At 39.9% G+C, this 19,745-nt stretch overlaps 1 protein-coding gene across 6 annotated transcripts in view; it reads right to left on the bottom strand.

Annotated features, from left to right (window-relative positions):
- LOC109408342 (transcription factor AP-2-epsilon) overlaps positions 1–19,745 on the bottom strand; it is a 254,560-nt gene that overhangs the window by 16,289 nt on the left and 218,526 nt on the right. For all 6 annotated transcript variants that reach the window (XM_062856073.1, XM_062856072.1, XM_062856075.1 and 3 more), the window contains 2 exons: positions 13,246–13,479; positions 13,014–13,178 (listed from right to left, as the gene is read on the bottom strand). In XM_062856073.1, coding sequence (XP_062712057.1) covers positions 13,014–13,178; positions 13,246–13,479 — 399 coding nt within the window. The remainder of the gene's footprint in view (positions 1–13,013; positions 13,179–13,245; positions 13,480–19,745) is intronic.

Here is a 19,745-nt window from a genome sequence, read left to right as displayed (position 1 = left end):
CTTGAAACTGGGAGTCGACAATCCAGTTCGGAAATGTGAAAACTAAATCAATCTGCCGTATGAAACTTAGCAGTATTCAGAAGCAATACCTTTGCATTCGTGAAAACTTGGAAATAAAACTAACTTCTCAACTATTTTCCGAAGCGATCTCTTTTTCTCTAAACAAGCTAATCCGCTAGACAGAACACTTTCCAACCCTTGCATGCCATCCACATCCAGTCCTCCACCGCAGCATCCCGTCTTATCTGGCTTCCTTCCTCCCAAGATAACGAGCTAACTCGCGCAACAAAAGCAACTTCTTCGCAACATTCAACTGAAGACATCCTAACCTCCGAAAAATAGAAAGCCAAATAGCAAGCTAGCTGCTGCAACATCCATCCCACGCGCCGTATTGCTGGAACCAAAAACCGGGGGACCGGGGATATCCACATAACTCAAACTTCCTCCGGACCGAGAGCCAGGCATTCCCTCGTTTCCCCATCCACTCCACTTGGATGCTGCTGCTGCTCCTGCTGCCGAGCATGCCAGGCAACATTTCCCAACTGTTACGTTGTTGGTTGCTGCTGACGCGGAAGGGCCCACTCCGCCCGGTCGGGAAACAGATTCCCCCGGAACAGGAATGCCAACAATTTTGCGTATCATAAACGTTGACGACCGAGGACGACATATTTAGTATAGCGGAAAATTTATATCAACATATGGGTTGCTGGCTGAATGTTCTGTATCTAAATCTAAAACAACATGCAACGACGATAATAGAGTGATGTAAATCTGAGTTTGTTGTCTGCTTAGATGGCATAGATATCAAAGGCGCGAGCGTTTATCATCGTCGTCGATATCAGAGGAATTTGAGGAGGCAAATATTTTCGTTCTTCGATTAAATTGATTTTCCATGCTTATATTGGAACTGATTTTAGGTTTATTTAACATATACACTGAGAGTCTATATAGTGATGAGTGTTATTTTTGGGCCAATTTTATATAACTACGAAAATACTTTCTGTAAAATACAAAACATGACAATATGTCAATACTTCGGATACAGAAGATATTAACAACGAAATAGTCAGCTTCACATGAACATCTAGTATCATCCTGCACACCATTATTCGATACATAAAACCACATGGTTTTAGGAGCTGGCTACATTGTAGATAAGATAATGAATATGAATATTTAGAATTTAGATGGTACGACAACCCGAGCAGGAGAAAATAGCTGACAAAATACTAATTCAGTTATGGAAAACCGAATACCTACATCCTAAATGAGGTATTAAGGCGAAACTGGAAGCATTTCCTCATTTTTTTGGTTTTTGATTTTTAATAAAATAACGAAGCAATATTTTCAAAATCGGTTTTTGTACACATGTAGAGAATGGATCAATGGTATGTTTTTCGTTTTTTGCAGAAACCATTTTTCTGTGCAATTTCGTTTAAAAATGGTTTCTGCAAAAACGAAAAACTTTTTCCACCAGGGAAAAATTCAGGAGATACCTTGATCCATACTCTACATGTGTACGAAAACCGATTTTGAAAATATTGCTTCGTTATTTTATTAAAAATCAAAAACCAAAATGTGAGGAAATGGATCCAGTTTCACCTTAAGTAGCTCAATAAGAGGTAAAATACCTAAAATAATAACTGGTGTGTATTCTGTGCATAGCGCGTGAATAATGACATCAGGTATGGCAATACCTTAACAATAATCGGCGATTTTTCCATACAAATAGCGATTTTTCCATAATTGAATAATACCTCAAGCAGTTCTCAACACCGAACCAATAATTCGTTGAGGTATTGCATCAATACCTACAAAATACCAAAATAAGTTTTTTTCAATATGTACATGGATAACCGACCAATACCTTGTCTTGGTATGATACCTGACTTTGGTATGCTCCAGTTATTTGGCAGTTATTCATTCCTGCTCGGGAAGATAGCAAGTACGAAACTTCAGTAAAGTTGGAGTATGTGCTATGTACCGTAATCCGGGGTAACCCCAAGTAACACAACATGTCCTATAGGAATTAATATGACTCCAATATGACCAGCAACAATGTTTTGGTTCGAAGCAACAAAACCGTTTTCCAGACTGATATACGACCGAAAAAGCGCAGAAGGTGGAGCCTATGCAACATCTTTGAAATGTTATAATCATGTTCTATATGGATCATGCTATACTTAATTATGTTTCTCAGTATGTTTTACGAAACATAATATCAACGAATCTCAGTTAGCAGAGCCCTGCGACTGTATCATGAAATATTTGTTGTATATCCGTAATTAATCATGTATATTTGATTAAGTCTCAAAATGTCAATAATGAAAATATACAAGCACGAAAAACACCATGTAATAAATATTCTTCAACATTATTTCAATTCAAAATTGCCATTCTGTGACCGCAAATTGTAATGCAAATCATTATTTGTGGTGAAATAGGCAGTTGTACCTCGATAAGTTCGATGCGCCTTAGAAATTCGTATTTTTTCAAGGGTATCGCTATAAAAAATCTAATAATTTTCGTATTATTTTCAAATTTGAAATTAAAAGTCGTTGTCTTTATCAAGAATGAGCTAAACTCGTACAAAAAATCACAAATCATAGATCAAAAATATAATATTTTCTGAATATTTAACATTTTAGTGAAAAAAAATAATGGCTTTCCAAAACACTGCATAGTAAAAGTCTTGAGATGTACGACAAAAACTAGTTTTATTTCTCTTGCCCTGGAAAGTCATTATTTTGGATGTCTAATAAGTTATGGTTGTGTCGGTATTGAGCAAATATAGCTATCACAATTTGAAAAATATTATATTAAATAGCGCTCTAAACTCTAAGTTAGCAATAGGATTTGCATCACGTGGAATATATCATCACAATGTATAAGAACAAAAAAGTATAATCTATATCTACTTTCTTCAAACTTCAATGATAGTATTTGCTGACTTCTCGTGAAAAATAGTACATGCAGGTCATTTTCAGACAAGACTTTTGTTACTCCTTGGCGTAATGTCCCTTTTAAGGCAGCCTATTCTAAATTATCAACCAAGAGCTTTCTTCACTGATGACCGTTTTAGCGTTTGTGTAGGGTACCGAGCCGCTAATCGGGGCGCAGTATTGACCGAGGTCGTGACCCAACCAGCAAATCCAGGCTATATAAGTTTCTTTAACCTTCCGTAACTCGCGCAGTTGACTACCTGCGTCAGCATCACGATAATGCTGAGTACAAAAAGCGAGATTTTTTCAACATTTTGTACAAAATACAACAGCGCGATCGCTCGAGGATTAAGGCGTATTTTTTTTTTTCAAATGGAAAATAATATCATCATTTTTATGATCGGTGGTGTGGCATGGACATGTCCAATAAGTTGAATTTAATGTATGTTACACATGTTTGCTGACATACTGCAGAAAACCTCATCCTAACTTAATGTGAACAAACCAAACATATTATGTTTATATAGAACTTAATGGAGAACAAGAGAAACTTTAAACATTACTCTTATATGACATATAAAACATAATTCAGATGACTGTCACCATCATTGTTTATGCCGCAGTAATTCGCGTGAATGTAAACATTAGCAGTGCTGTTTTGGATATTATTGTGTAATTTATTCTTGATTTGATGATTTATACACCTTTTATAAATAGCTTTTTCAAATATTCTAGGTCTGGCGGGATTGTTAATACATGTTGGCAGCTGTTAATGCTGAAATATGACCTACAGGCGGATGGAACGATTAGCGAAAAAAGGTACCCATCGATAAAAAGTTCGTCGACTTCGAGGAATCGGCCAAGTTCGAATTGAAATTAAGCCCTTACAATTATCTGTATCATCCATGGGCAATGCCGTATTCGAGGATCCACTATCTGCCAATGTCGTATGCTCAGTTACTTCACGGACCCAGAGCACAGCACCAGTATCACAAGTTTACAAAATAAAACGAAAGTCGTGAACTTCTGTCAACGACCAAAATTTTTGAAGCACAATTTAGTGCTGATTTCGAAACCGACCTTCAAAAAATTTAAAGTAGAAGAGTTTTTGAGTTTTAGCTCAATATCGAGTTTTGTAACTTTTCAAAATATGTAATTTACTAAAATTCAAACATATTGCGTTTTGTTCAACCAATTTTTAATCTTTTTCCATTAATTATAAGCTGAATACAAAACCATTCGATCATCTGAATACAGGATTCGCGTCAGATTGATGAAATTCAAGATATTGGCGAGTTTTAGGGACGATCTTCTTAAATTTTAGTAAAATTCCCAAAATTTTTTGAAGAAGTGTATTTTTTTCAATAAGAAAAAACCAACTGAAAAATTCTTTCTCGACGTTTATTTGACATATCATATGTAGGCGAGTTACAGTAAAAATTTCAGCTCAATCGGAGCATTGATTACGGAGAATGAGATGTTTGAAGTGAGCGACTTTGCTTAAAAATAGAACAAAAATCGATTTCAAATCATCAACCTTGTATGGAAAGTCGAAAAAAAATCCGCTCTACTGTATTTTTTTTCCTTCGCGTTTTCGAACTCAGGGCATGATTCTACACCAAAAATGATCATCAACTTACCGAGTTCAAAAATGCTGTAAACTTGTGTATTCGTCCTTGTCGGATATCATCGCCAATTTTTGCGGTATGCTATATCGAGGAGACGTAGTCCCGATCCAGGACAACAGTGCTATCGTGGTCATCAAGAGACAACGGCATGTCGCGATCGTGTCTAACAAGGATCGAGCTAGGTATTGAGGCACAGGTCGTAGTTTATATTGTTTTAACAAACAAGCCTATTAATTTATTGGATATGTTCTAATAAAGTTCATTTTGTTTCAGTCTGAAAAGTCTAATTATGTTCTATAGCTGCCTGAAGATGTTTGGTAAAACATATACTTAGAAATATTGTTTTACCAAACATCTTCAGGCAGCTATAGAACATAATTAGACTTTTCAGACTGAAACAAAATGAACTTTATTAGAACATATCCAATAAATTAATAGGCTTGTTTGTTAAAACAAAATATTCTCCCTAATACGACTTACTGACGGAAGATCAAAATAAATTAGTTTTAAATATCATGAAAACGGCATATATAAGACAAGATATGTTTTGAGATACTTTGAAACAACTGCTATAGGACAAAGTAAATACTTTGCGATTGCGAATCATGTTTTCGGTGTTACTTGGGACATTGATCAAAATTTTCGATTTTTCTTGATTAATCCTCTTGTTTAGGAAAACATAACATGTTTTATATTTACTGACCCTCTGAATATGTTTTGAGTTGCTTGAAAAAGTATTGTGAAACATAAAAACATGTTCAAATAGGCTTTTAAATCTAATTTTTGATTTTGTTGATTTGGGGTAACATTGATCACCTAAGTGAACAATGATCGTTTGTGTTGAAAATATTCTTGCTTACTAAATTTGGGGTCATGATTTCGAAAATGTTGTAGCATTGGGAAAATCTGGCTGAGACATCGATTTTTGTGAATCGATTCGAATCGGATATGCAGAATCGATTAACCGATTTAATCGAATGCTTTGCTTCGATGTTTTCACATCGATTCGATGTTAAAAAGTAATACAAAACTATGAGAAGAACTCCCCCAGACACTATAAAGAGACTCCTCCAGAATTCTGAAAGGAGTTCCTTTAGAATTATGAGCGATTTTTTAAGATTGTTGAAAATGATCACAACAGAATCCTGAGCGACATTATCTAGAAAAGAAAGCAAGACTCTTCCGTAATCTTGGTCTTGGTTCTCTCTGAATTCCATTGAGGATTTTCCTAGAATCCTGAGAGAGATTACTCCATATCTATGAGACGGATTGTCTCAGAGTCCCGAGAGGAATTCTCCCAGAATCCTGTGATAGATCGTCTCAGAATCCTAAGAGAAATTCTCCCTTGGGATTCTCCCAAAATTTTCCAGAATCCTAAGAGGGGTTATTCCTGAATCCTGAATACGATTATTATACTGAGAGAGATTCCCACAGAAAAAGATTTTCGGAAATCTATGATGAATTTCCCAAGAAACTTAAAAGAATTGCCCCAGAATCCTGAAAAGCTTAGCTCAGAACTCTAAGAAGGATTACTCCGGAATCCTGATAAAAGTTCCCTCAAAATACCTGGCGGGACTTCCACAGAAACCAGAGATATACTCTCATATAATTCTGAAAGATAAATAACTCTGAAAGATAAATAATTCTGAAAGATTTCAGTATTCTCCCAGAATTCCCCTAAATTCCTGGATAAAATCTTTTAGAATGCTGAGAATAATTCTGCCAGAATCCCAAAAGGTATTCCGCAGAATTCTACGAGTGATTTCCTCAGGATCATGAGAGGGATCATAAAAGGGGTTCTTCCAGATTCTTGAGAGAAATATATCTATTAACCTAAGCGGGTTATTTTCCGAAAATCTGACAAGGATTCTCCCTGGAAGGGATTACGAAAACTTCTAGAATGGACTTCCCCAGCATCCTGAGAAGGATTCCGTGGACTTCTAAGAGGTATTCCCACATAAAACAGTCATTTCCCCAGAATCTTTGAAAGGACTCCCCTGAACTCCTGAAAGGGGTTTTCCCAGAATTCTGAGAGTGAATCCTCTAGAATACTTTAAATAATTACACCAGAACCTCAGGAGAATCATCCCATAATCTTGTCAGGGATTTTCCCTGATAACTAAGAGGGATCTCCCTGAATGCTGAAAGGGATTTTTGCGAGCAACTGCTGCAGAATACAGAAAACATAATTCCAATGAGATTCTCATAGAATGCTGAGAAGAATTTCTTTCGAACCCTAAGAGGAATCACAAAATCTATGCGAGGGTTTCTCCAAAATCCAAATTTCTCTAGAAAATTCTGCCCACAATCTCGTGAGAGATTCTTCAATAATTAATAATTCTGAAAAAAAAGTGCCCTAGAGTCTTGAAAAATATAGCCCCAGAATTCCAAGGATTTCTCCAGAATCATGGTCTCAGAATCCTGACGGATCTTAAAGAGAATCCTGTGTGGGATTCCTCCAGAACCCTGAGAAATATTCCCCCAGAATTCTAAGAGAAATTATGTCACAATTCTTACAATGCTGAGTATGATTCTCTAAGAAGTCTGAGAGGAGTTCTTGAGAATTCTGAGAAAGATTTCCTCAGAATTTTTAATGGGATCCTAAGTGAGGGTTTTCCAGAATCCTTAGAAGAATCAACCCATATCATCCAAAAATTTCTTAGAATCCTGAAAGGGATTTCACCCTTGGTAGGGAACCGTGGTACCCTAAAATCCTGAAATGAATTTTCTTAGAATCCAGAGATTCCATAGAATTCTGATAGGTATTCCTTTATAATACTGTTGAGTAAAATGACTCCAGGATTTTTAAAGAGCCTCTTCCTTAATTCTGAGAGTTTCTCTAAAATGCTGTGAAAGATTCCTTCAAAATGCTTAAAAATGATCACACCATCATCCTGAGAGACCTTATCCCAGAAAAGAGAGAAAAACTCTTCCAGTAGGAATTTTCCCTGAATTCTATTAAGGATTTCCCTAGAATCCCGGGAGAGATTACTCCAGTTTTCTGAGATGGATTCTCTCAGAATTCAAGAGGAAATCTTCCAGAATCCAGAGGGATTTCCTCAGATTCTTGAGATGGATTCTCCCTGAAGCCTGTGATGGATTGCCTCACCCTGTCTCACTCCTGCAGTATTGAAAGACATCCCGCTAGATTCATGAATCAGATTGCCCCAGAATTCTGAGACGGACCCTAAGAGAGGATCTTCCACATTATTAAAGAAAATTCAAATAGAATTCTGAGAGGGATTATCAAAAAAAAAATGAATGCAGAGATGGACTGACCTAGAATCCAGAGAAGGATGCGCTAGAACCCTGAAAGGGACTTTCTCGATCATAAAAAGGATTTCTCCAGAATCCTGAGATAGATTCACTTAGACTCCTGGGAGAGGTTGCCTGAGATCGAAAGAAAAATCGAATTAAAAAAATCGATACGATCAATTTCGTGGAGCTTCAACATCGATTCAAAAAATCGATTGATCGGAACAAAAACATGGATGTTGTGACCATCGATTCAAAATTGCCCAACGCCAATATGTTGTCCAAATTCTAACAAGTTATGTACTTTTTGAGTTATTGTAGGATTAAAATTCTCTAAACCGCGAATAACGCCTGAAGGTAGGCAATGGCTTAATGAATTCAATGGCTACTTTAAATAAATCGTACAGGAGCACATTCATAAAAATTGTGTTCTAAAGTTTTGTTGGAAATAACGGACAGTACTTGAGGACCATTACAGTTTTGTTTTGAATTTCTTACCTTGTAACGGATCTGTGATTTTGAACTTAATTCAAATCTGCATGATTAGTTTTGTTAGCAAAAAAAAGTTATTGTTTCACTGTGAAATATTGAAGTACACTAACTGTATACCAAATGTAAACTGTCAGTACCTTTTCGAATAAGTGTAATCAGTTTTGTACCGTTTAATTCCGCCCTAATTGCTTATCCTTTGACAGATACGCGTATTTCGACTACCACTTGTAATCTTCCTCAGTGTCAGTTATCCACTGGTCAGTGCCTGATTAAGTTTACGGGGGCCTCAGTCAAACTCGGCAAAGGGGATATTGATATTTATTTCCAAAAGTTGGATTTAGATTTTGAAAATAAATAGCAATGGATTTGCGGGGTTTTTAGGAACATTTCAGAGGCGTTTCGAGGCATTTCAGAGGGACTTCAAATGGTTTCAGATTTTCAGGGACATCAGAAGGTTTCTGTAGAGCTTCAGAAGCTCTTAGAAGAGCTTCAAAGTGCGTTTCAGAAGTGTTGCAAGTGGTTTCAAGGTGTTTAGGGTTCAGAGTCAGTTCAAGACAATTTATGGCGTTTCAGGAAGTTGCATAGGGGTTTCGAGGGGATTAAAAGGCTCTCAAATGAGCTTTACGGGTGTTTTAGAGACGTTTTAATGCGTTTCAAGGAGTTTAATAGGGTTTTAGAGAGATTTTAAGAGGCTCTTCAGACTTCAGGGGAGTATAGGGGAGGGAGGGAGTGTTCGCAGAGGCGTTTCAAGGCATTTCAACGGCTTTCAAAGTTGTTCCAAACGCGGAAAATCCAAACTACCTAATTTTTGGGTCGATTTTACTCAAAGTTAAGTAAATCGAATAAACCAGTTTAGTTACCCTAAATAAGGTTGTTTTCCCTGTCTCCCCCACCGATGTTGTCGAAAATAAACAGAGATGCGTCCATTCAACGGGGATCCTTGGCCCAATAAGCCATTATAGGGTAAATGAAGTTTTACTCAAATTTGAGTTGAATGAGGGGGGTCTTGGGTTGGATTCACTTACTCCTGGGTATATTTTTAAGCTGGAGGTAAAGGCAATTTACCTAGCGCGAGTGTGACCGTTTTACTCAAATTTTAACTAATTGGATCGAACTATGGGATTACATCAAAAGAACTCAACTTTGGGTAATTTGGCGGTTTCGTGTAGGCTTTCAGGTAAGCTTCAGGGGGTTTCAATGTGATTTCAGAGACGTTTTAAGATAATACAAGGCGTTCAGTTAGCCTTCCAGGGTCTCTATTTAGCCTTGCGGATTTCCCTGGATGTGTATAATTGTGCTTGTCTCGCACTCAGGCAAATAAACCTGAGATTATCATAAGGTCTAACTTATGAAATGGCCTTTAAACAATTCATAACGGCTAGAACGATTTTCATATGGTCGGTCTATGACGCAGAATCGACTCACAGTTTGGCTTTTATGCACATCTAGCAACACGATATTCTCAAGCGTTGATAACCGCGTGGGTTGGACACGAGCACAGTGATCTCGACGTTCATGGATCGATTCCAGTCTGCATCATTTTGTGATTGTTTTGCTCTTTTCATAAGTTTATCTTATGTAATTAGGTCATAATAAGCATTTTCAATTTCCATAAGGTATTCTTATGGCATCCATGCAGTTATGGCTAAATTTCATAAGGTATTTTGATGAATTTCGGTAGTTTACTTTGCTGAGCGCACACTATACAAGTTCATGCAATGGCAGGCAAAAAAAGCCCTTCAATTATTAACTGTGGAAGTGCTCAAAGAACACAAAGTTCAAGAGAGGCAGGCTAAGTTGCAACATAAAGCCACAAGGAAGAAAAAGAATAAGGCATTCCAGCGCCTTTCAGGAGGCTCTCAAGTGTGTTTCAGGACGATTTTAGGGGGCGGGGTTCAGAGACATTTTAAGGCGTTTCTGGGAGCTTGAGGGGGTTTAAAAAGGGTTTAGGGGGTTTCAAATTAGATATTTTTCTTCTTTTTACAAGAAAAAAAATTAAAGGCCTGATAACTTTTTAACCGTTTTTAAAGAGTTTGAAAAAAAAAAACGTTTGACCAATTTCAAATCTTTTAGCGTAGTTTCGTAGACGTTTCTATTATCTATCTTTATCCTGATCGAATTATTCGTAAAATAATGATACTTTTCACCAAAAACTGTCAGAACTAAGGCATTGATTTTTCATGTAAAATTGAACGTTAGGACTACTTTTTCGAAGTTTTTACTCAAAACCAGATACTAAGTATAATATTTAGGGATATCGAAGACAGTGGAGGACATTTTCAATGCTTTTCTTCGCATTAAGATCATGAACATATTTTTTTAATTCAGAATACTTAAAAAAATAATTTTTAGGTTAAGGCTTGATTATTTAGAATATTTGTTCACCTTAAGCCCAATTAAGCATGAAAACGATTAAAATGTTGTAAAAACTCTAATTTTTCTTATAAAATACGTTTTTTCGAACGGTTTTTTGATATTCATCCATGTTTGAACCACATATTCACAACATTCTTTGGCAAATTATCTACGAAAGGACGCTTAAAGATTGGAAATTGGTCAAACGGTTAAGAAGTTATTGGGCCCTATTTTTTGTAAAAAGAAGAAAACAAATCTTTAAATACTCATATTTTGCGTGACTTTGGAAAAAATTAATGTTCTACAAGTTTAATCGAAATTTAATTTGTGAGAGATTCATAAAAAAAAGATTGAAAATCGGTTGAAAATAGAAAACGTTATGGCACTTGTAGTAAAAATATCATTTTATTACTCGAAAATTCCACTTTAAAGCTATTGCGCCACTTCTAAATCTCAATATTCTTGGCTCAAACTCAAAGGTTTCTCTTTTTATTTGAATCCAAAAGAGCTCACAAATTCCAGGTTTCAGGTACTTGCAGATGTTATAGGTCTCCAGGGAATTCTCGAATATTCTTAGATACTCTATGAGTTCGAGTATCTAAGAGTATTCGAGAATTAGATAAAACATAGATGTATGAGTGTAAGGTGAGGAAATCTTTTGGAGCCCTTAAATAGTCTCAACCCCCTTCATCCTACACACACGAACTGTAACGGTCAGAACATCCATGACACCGAAACCCCGTCGTAGATTCAACCCTATACCACGATTCGCTGTAGTGCGAGATACTCTCTCTAAGCCATATGAGATAGATTCGTTTGGAGATTATGGTGAAGTAAATGAGCCAGGCTCGAGAGATTCCAGATCAGTTTCGTGTTTGGTTGATAAAGGATAGATGTTAATTGATTGATTATTTTGTATTGTAAATCGTTGAATAAAGTTTAGTTTTGTCGTAATTGCGTAGTGTTACAGAACACGCTCCCACGCTACGCTCTACCGATTCTTCCAAGGAGAACTGTAGGCACTTCACCAAGTTTTTATTCAAAAAACTTCTCTAAGGATTCCCCCGGCATTCCTGGTGGGATTTTTCTAATAATTTCTGTAGAGATTCCTTTAGAAATTTCTACTATGATACTTCCTGAAATTTTAGGGATTCCTCCAGAAGTTCCCACAAGAATTCTTGGTGGAATCATTCAAGACACTATCCCTGGGATTATTCCAGAAGTTCCTCCGGCGTCCTCCAGGAACATCTTGTGAGATTTTATCCACGAATTCCGTCCAGCTGGGATGCCCTAAGCAATTGCAACTGTGGTTGAACCAGCAATTCCTACTAGGAGGACTTCTCCAGAAATTATTACTGTAACACCTTCAGGAGTTCTTCTAGGGGTTTCTCGTAGAAATTCTTGCTGGGATTGTTTATGACGATATTTCTGAGATTCTCCCAGAAGTTCCTCATGTGATTTATCTAGGAATTCTTTCAGAGATTTTATCCAGAGACATCTCTAGTTATTTCTAGTGGGATTTCTCTAGGAGCTTCTCGTGGCCTTCCTCCAGAAATTCTAGCAATTCTTCCAACGGTTCTTCCAGATATTTTTGCTAGGGCTCTTCCAGAAGTTATATACGTGGTACTTCAGAAATTCTGCTAGGGATTCTTCAAGAGCTTCCACCTGGCTTTCTTTTTGGGATCCTTCCGGACAATCTTCCGGGAATTCTTGCAGAATTTCTTTCGGTTGTTCCGCCAGGAAACTTTTTTTTCGTTAAAATTCAGTACCATGAAAAAAAACATTTCCAGATAATTGCGTTTAATTTAAAGTTTCGCACTTTACCTTGTCCTTATGGAGGGTGCGCGCTACAATGGGCTGTAACTTCGGTTCTAGTTCTCCAATCTTTATGAAATTTGGAATGTGTATTGTTTAGCTGGTATACTTTCAGATTATGCAATAATATAATTCGAATTTCTTTCATCCTCGCAAGAAATGTAATACCTTAATAGGCCTCCGACTCAGCGACATAAGTCTCATAAGTCCTAAGGAGTGGGTGGTTGGGAGATGTATTTTTCGAAATCTTATTTATTGTATAAATAATTATATTTCTGCTCCGTGAGAGACACAAGCCCTCCAGGACCATCGGAATTCCTGTAGAAACTCCTCTTGGCTTTCCTCTAAGGAATTCCAAACAAGTTCTCTTCTGATTCTTCAATTTGCAATAATGTTTGTTGCATTTTACGCAAACGCTTTTTTTGGGCATAGAAACAGTCGTTCAAAGTAGTGAAAAGGGAATGATCAAGACATACATATAAACCAAAAACATGTGTATAAAGCATTGATCCCCAAGCCAACTTACCACGTGCTGTTGCAGTTCGGATTCTCGATGCGATCGGTGCAGTCCCAGCTGCTCCTGCGAGGGTCTCAAACCAGCCAGCTGGTTGTAGTGATGCAGGGGAGCGTGGTGTAGCGAGGACAGTGGTTGACCGTACGGGTCCGTACTTAGATAATCCAGGCCATGGTTCTGTGAATATACAAATATCGACGGTTAAAATACAGGCTACTCGGACTTTGTCGCCTTAGAAACGAACCTGCTGCTGCGGGGGGCTCTGGGTGGTGTGGTGGAACGGAGGCGGGAAATACGGCGGTTGGAAGTCCGACTGCAGCGTCTGGTGGTGCATGGTAGGGCCGGGCCCGTGCGAGCTGCCGTGACTGCCGCCGTGTCCACTGGTTGGTCCGTTGCGGCCCGTGTGGCCCCCGGTGTGTGTGGTATATGCCGGACTGCCACCTGAGAGTCCTATGCCGCCATGACTAGTGAGCCGTTCCTGAAATGACCGCGGGTGCGGGTGGAAACGGGGAGAAAAGAAAGGCAGAAATTAGTGCCCATGAATAGGCGAGGTGTCCGAGGGTAACAATTTATCAATCAAAATATAGTTTTCGATGATGACATGTGCTTTTTTCCGTGGCTGGCTCCTACACTACCTATACGTACAACAGACCAGACGAGGTGTGTTGTTTTTTTCGCTCGCTACCTTTCGCTTCTCTTGATCGTTTTGATTGGCTGGCTATTCATAAATGCTAATAAAGTTTATTGGAGAAATGGGCCTGCGCTGACGGGGGAGAACACCAAGGAACGGGTCTTTTCTCATAAAGATAAACATTAGCAGCTCTCGGGTAAGACAGATCGGGGTACGGTCTGAGAGCGTTTAGGAATTTGGCAATTGGAACCTATTAAAGCAATGCTCCTGAAAGTAGTATGTAGATCGAAGTAGAGGTAGGAAGATTGATAGAAGACATTTGCGAAATTAGCATGATAATTCAGTTGATGATTTATTGAAATTTAAAGTAGAGTGATTTTGACGAAATCATTAACATTGCGATGTAAGTTTTAGCCAGGGGATTCACCACCACCAGTTTATTTGAGATTGTGGTCCAATAATTATTACTCCCAGTCTTGTAAACATTCGACTACCTTTATTTCGGTGCTGGAGTCGGATGTCAACTTGCTTTGTTACATTCATGCGCTACCGTTACCTCTTACACACAACACGAGCGGTAGGACGAAGATCAAAAAAAAAAAAAAGGGTCAAATCAATGTCATTTGACACGATGACATTTGTCTAATTCTAGCTTTTCGCATGGGTTTCAGCCGATTCCCATTATGAATGTTAATATTAGTTTATTCTTGCTTGTTGAATTGAATACGACAAACATATGGCCAACACAGCTCTGATTGTGGAAGAAGACAGGAATAACAAAAGCCGAACCGTCTCCCGAAGGCGCAATCGTGGTCAAGTGCATTCGTTTGACATTTTTGTTTCGTACGGTAGTTTGATTGCTTGTGTTGCGAATGTCGGAGACAAAGGCAGCCGAATATCAACGAAAAGGTGTCAATAACTGTGATCTCTTGTGTAACTAGTTTCGGAAAAATGATTCTTACGAGTGCTTTGCTCATGAGTGAGGTTTGTATCGCGGTAGAAGCAATCGTGAACGGTTTAGTATCTCGCAGTTGAGTGAACGATCGTTTGTCGTGGGTACATTGATAATGGTTAGCTGATCCCCCAATCTTATGATCTTAAAAGGCATTATCTTATTCTTCTTTATGTCTCTACGTCCCCACTGGGACTTGGCCTGCCTCGCTTCAACTTAGTGTTCCTTGAGCACTTCCACAGTTATTAATTGAAGGGCTTTCTTTGCCTGTCATTTCATGAATTTGTATATTGTGAGGCAAGTATAATGATTATTATTATTAGTACTTTATTATAGAGATTTTCAGCCCTAGGCTGGTTCATCTCTTTGAGTATAATGATACATTATGCCCAGGGAGTCGAGAAAATTTCCCCGACTAGAACGGGAATCGAACCCGCCGTCTCCGGATTGGCGATCCAAAGCCTTAACCACTAGGCTGACTGGAGATCCCAAAAGACATTATCTTAGTTTGGATTTATTATCAGGCATAAGAAAAAAATAGTCTACTTTCTCTCTGTTGTGATTCCAAATATGTCAACTATGATATAAAACACTCAAAATAGTGCAACCAATAAACTATTGCGAAATTTCCGCTCATTCGTGCTACATATAGCTGCGCGTGTGAATAAATTATTGATACCCAGGTAGGGGCAATAATTTTTCACCCTCTGTCCCGCAGTTGATGGTCTGCGATTTTGATGGACCATAAAAATTTGCTCCGGCTATTAGCTGGCCAGATCGTTGCTGATGCTTTCAAAGTGTTGGCAGCGCTGAGCGCACTGACTGGAGATCAAGGCTCCAGTTTAGGGGCGGACCGGCGGCAGGTATCACTCCCCAATCGAACAGGAAGCTTGTAACGACTTTCTTATCAATTGCAATGGAATCCCTCAGAAATCCCTAGCAAACACAATATACAGCATGCGGCAGAGCCATCTTTCAAGAAAAAGAGGGATTGCGACACTCGCGTGACGGAATTTATGGCCCACTCTAATATCTCCCACCGTCTCGATTTAGTAAGAGAAAATAACGAAATGAAGAGCATGAGTGCTTGCGGAGTGAGATGGCTCACGCCCCCCAGCAATATGGATTGCATTGGGGATCGCAACCTGCACCATGAGAGGAAATGCGAAGAAGAATCATCAAAGTGGGCTAAGCGGTAGATATTGGTTGCCCTATTTGATCTGCCCAGCAGATAGATTTGCTATGCAAAAATCTGAAACAATAGGTGTTTACTCGTTTCGCAAATTTGTATTGTTAAGCCTAAATCAGGCATTTATATGGGAATGCCACCAATCACTTTTGTGAAGGCAAGCGAGTTAGAAGCCCGTACCGTTTGTGGAAAGTTATCAAAAAAAAAATACCAAACCAGATTGTGAGTTAGTTCTGTGCGAATTGAATCATTAGATAGTGCGATCTTGATAGTTTGATTAATTGAGGTGAGACCAAAGCCTATAAATTTGTGGATGGAATTATGATCAGGTTAATCGTAGATTTTTCAGAATTGAATCGATCGTTAATCCTAAACTACTGTGTGGTTGAGAGATCAGAAAAAAAAACGCTTAGGTAAGCTAGTTTGTGAACTATGGATTTAGAGTGTATACTAATTTCGTTGTGGGACAGCGTTCCCTTCAACGAAGGGTTTTTATTTGGGTTCGTAAAACCCAACGCTACAGATCCTCCTCGCGGACCGGCGCAAGCTCCACGCGCATCCCTGGCACTGGCAGCTCTACGTACTTCGGCGCAAGCTACACGCGCAACGGAATCCCCGCGAGTCGGCTAAGCTCCACGCGTCTCGGTGCAAGCTCTAGGCGTAAACGGTGCTCATCTCTTTCCGGTGAACCCGGTGAGCCGATACCTCGCCGTGCGACGTATCTCACCACTCTCCTTGCGTTCTACCAACAACGAGCGACGCGCAAGCCCACTGCTTTTCGTCGTCCGAGCGATCACACTCGTTCGATTCCACCGCAGCATCCTTGCCAGGGCATCTCGCGGTGACCGCCTCAACGCAATTCACTATCCCGGTGAGACGACTCTCCCTGTTGCCTACCGTCGAAGCGCACCAGCGTCGAATATGCCTGCCGTCCGTAGTTCGAACGGTCACTCGCTCTCGCCTCGATAGCAGCATCCCCGTACCACGATCTCGCGGTACTCGCCCCTACGCAAGCCACAGTTAGAGAAACACTCAGAGAGTACCAGTTGGCCGAGGGCACCGCGCAGCCGCGACAACCGCCGCTCTCTCGACGACTTTGCCAGCAGGATCTCGCGCTCTGAGGAGCGACCGCGCTACACCAACGTGTCACAGTCGAGAAGATCAGTATACCTCGAAGATCGTCCACCAGATCTCACGCGCTGCAGCTGCAAGTTGCGCGACATCGGAGCAACACTACGATTGGGCCCCAACGTGAGAACAAAGTTTGTTCTATAGAACCGTAAGTTTTTCAAACCATTGAGCTCAATAGGTAGGACTAGTATAGTAAAGACCCATTGTATAATTGCGGTTACATCTTGACTAGGGCCTAATATATAACACTTCCTTCACTAAATTGTTTGAAGCTTCCCTATTTTAGTATTCTTTTTTTTTTCAAATTTTATTCGGTGATCCTTTTTCCATTTTCTGATTTCGTTGGATCTTACGTTTGGGTTGTCGGAGAAATAGCGTGATTGAGCCACTTTCAAAACTCGCCCGTGACAGAGTCTCAAAGCCGGACCCTAAAAAGCGTCGCAGCCTCTCTAACCCGAGAGTGGCGCTAAAGCTGCTGACGTTGTGTGCAAAAGAACCGTTACATTTGGCGCCCAACGTGGGGCCCTGAGAATTTTGGGCAATTTAGTAATTTTTCGAATTTCGGTAGTTTCAGTAAATCGGTTAATTTTGAGTTTTTGTTAGGTTGACTATTGGATTTGGTTTAGTTTTAAGTTGGATTTGGTTTTCTTTAGGTTTATACATTGAATTCGTTAAATTTCCTTTATAGAATAAGAATAAGTTTATTGTGCTGTTCCTCTATAGATATAAGTATTTTTTTTTTTTCTTCGTTTCTTTTTTTTTCTTTCTCAAAGTGACTATTATTACATTGAATTTTTATCAGCCATTGAATTAACAAGTGAATTTGAAAAGTTGTACTTAAAAATGGATGAACATACAGTAGGGGAGACGACCTCTAATTCTCAGAGGACATTGGTGACCCCGCCAATATGGGAGGCCGATTTTTCCCGGGAACGTAGAGCTGGGAATCAAGGTGAAACTGTCCAGTATCGTGGACAACGCCTTGCTTGGGCTGACCAGGTGGTCCAAAATTACTCTTTAGATAGTCGTCTGCCAGCATCGAACAATTTGCAATCCGAATTAGATCGCGCCTCGAGAATGAACTTGTCCGCAGATGGATTTCAACTGCCATCTCGGGTTTACCCTACGGCTACTTCGCAGGAAACTCCCGGTAGTACTTGGCTTCGTGCTCCGCCGAATATCTCTCAATTTTCGGAACCAGTAGCGAGTGCAACTCAATATAGTACTGCGAATCCGGCAAATATCAGAGATCTCTCTTTTGGCCTGCCAACGGTAGGCACGTCAACGGCAAATTTGCTTCCAGAGTTGGTGTCGACCTCTGTTGAAGGTGATATGAGACCGTTGTTAAACTCCACTGTCCAACCTAATCTGTCGACTAATGGTGCAGCCTGGACATCGGCCCCGATTAGCTCAGAAGCAATGGTGAATTCCGCCTATATGATTACTGAAAATCAGCATCGTTCTTCCCAAACGTTGAATCCATTCCTTTCGGATCCCGGTAGTACTTGTCCGGGGGCCTCCGGAAATTTGAACCGCTCAAGCCGAAGCGTTCTCACACTTGAACAAGAGGCACAGACTCCTATTCCACCTGCAAATGAGGCACCAATAGCAAATAATTTCGTACATGTGTCAGAAATTCAAAACTATGTTGAGACTTACGTGCGTCAACTGTTGACGAATCAAGCAGGTCGTCCAATCGTCCAGGACACCTCAATCAACCGTCTCACTCAGCAGATGGGAGGAGTTGGACTACACGATGTGGACATTTCGCAGATGTCCCATCCGTCTTCGGTACCTCAAGCCCGACCTGGACTTTCTCCACCTCTACAGATGCGTTCCGCTGGGACATCTGAAAGAGTACTGGAAAACAGAGAAGATCTGATGAACGATACGCCTCAAGTATTCAGACAGGTTTTGCGTAACTCTTTTCCGAGTTTCCAGAACCCGGTGTATCCTGGAAGGCCAACGGCTCTCCACGAACAGGGCCAACGCCATGAACCCACCGTTCGGGAAAATTATTCACCAAACCCGTCGCCTAATTCATCCCTACGGGGAAGTGCAGTTCCACACCAGGGTCAAAGAGGAAGGTTGCCGCATCAAACATGCAACATCTTGGAGAAGTGGCCAAAGTTCGCAGGTGATGCAAGTCCGATTCCGGTTGTAGATTTTCTACGCCAGATCGAACTTCTGTGTCGCTCCTATCAAATCACAAAAGAAGAGTTGAGAACGCACGCGCACCTATTATTCAAGGAGGATGCCTACATTTGGTATACCGCCTATGAACCGAAATTTGACAGTTGGGACACCTTGTTATCTTACCTTCGAATGCGTTATGACAATCCCAACCGTGATCGATTCATTAAGGAGGAACTACGTAACAGAAAACAGAGACCAAACGAGCTCTTTAGTGCCTTCCTCACGGACATAGAAACCCTTTGTCAGAGACTGATGAAAAAGCTCTCTCGCGACGAAAAATTCGACATTGTCATAGAAAATATGAAAATGTCGTACAAACGACGTTTAGCCCTTGAAAAAATTGACTCTTTGGACCATTTGGCTCAACTTTGCTATAAATTTGACGCGCTCGAAGGAAACCTATACCATCCTCGAGGCCCTAATAGACCTCCTGTGGTCAATGAAATTGATTATGATGAAGGTGAGGTTGAATTTCATGAAAAGGAAGACGACGAGTGGGAAGTAGCTGCTGTTCAAGCTCGTCGAGGACCTTTGGAACGTTCAAGAGAGCAGTCATCTCGCAAACCTGAGGGAACCGAGCGACCCAACCCTTTATGTTGGAATTGTAGAAAAGTGGGACACTTGTGGAGGGAATGCGACAAAAAG

Source organism: Aedes albopictus, chromosome 3 (genome assembly GCF_035046485.1).
Source record: "Aedes albopictus strain Foshan chromosome 3, AalbF5, whole genome shotgun sequence".
Lineage (NCBI taxonomy): Eukaryota > Metazoa > Arthropoda > Insecta > Diptera > Culicidae > Aedes > Aedes albopictus.
The sequence above is the reverse complement of the archived record's forward strand: the minus strand, read 5'-3'. Positions and strand labels throughout refer to the sequence as shown.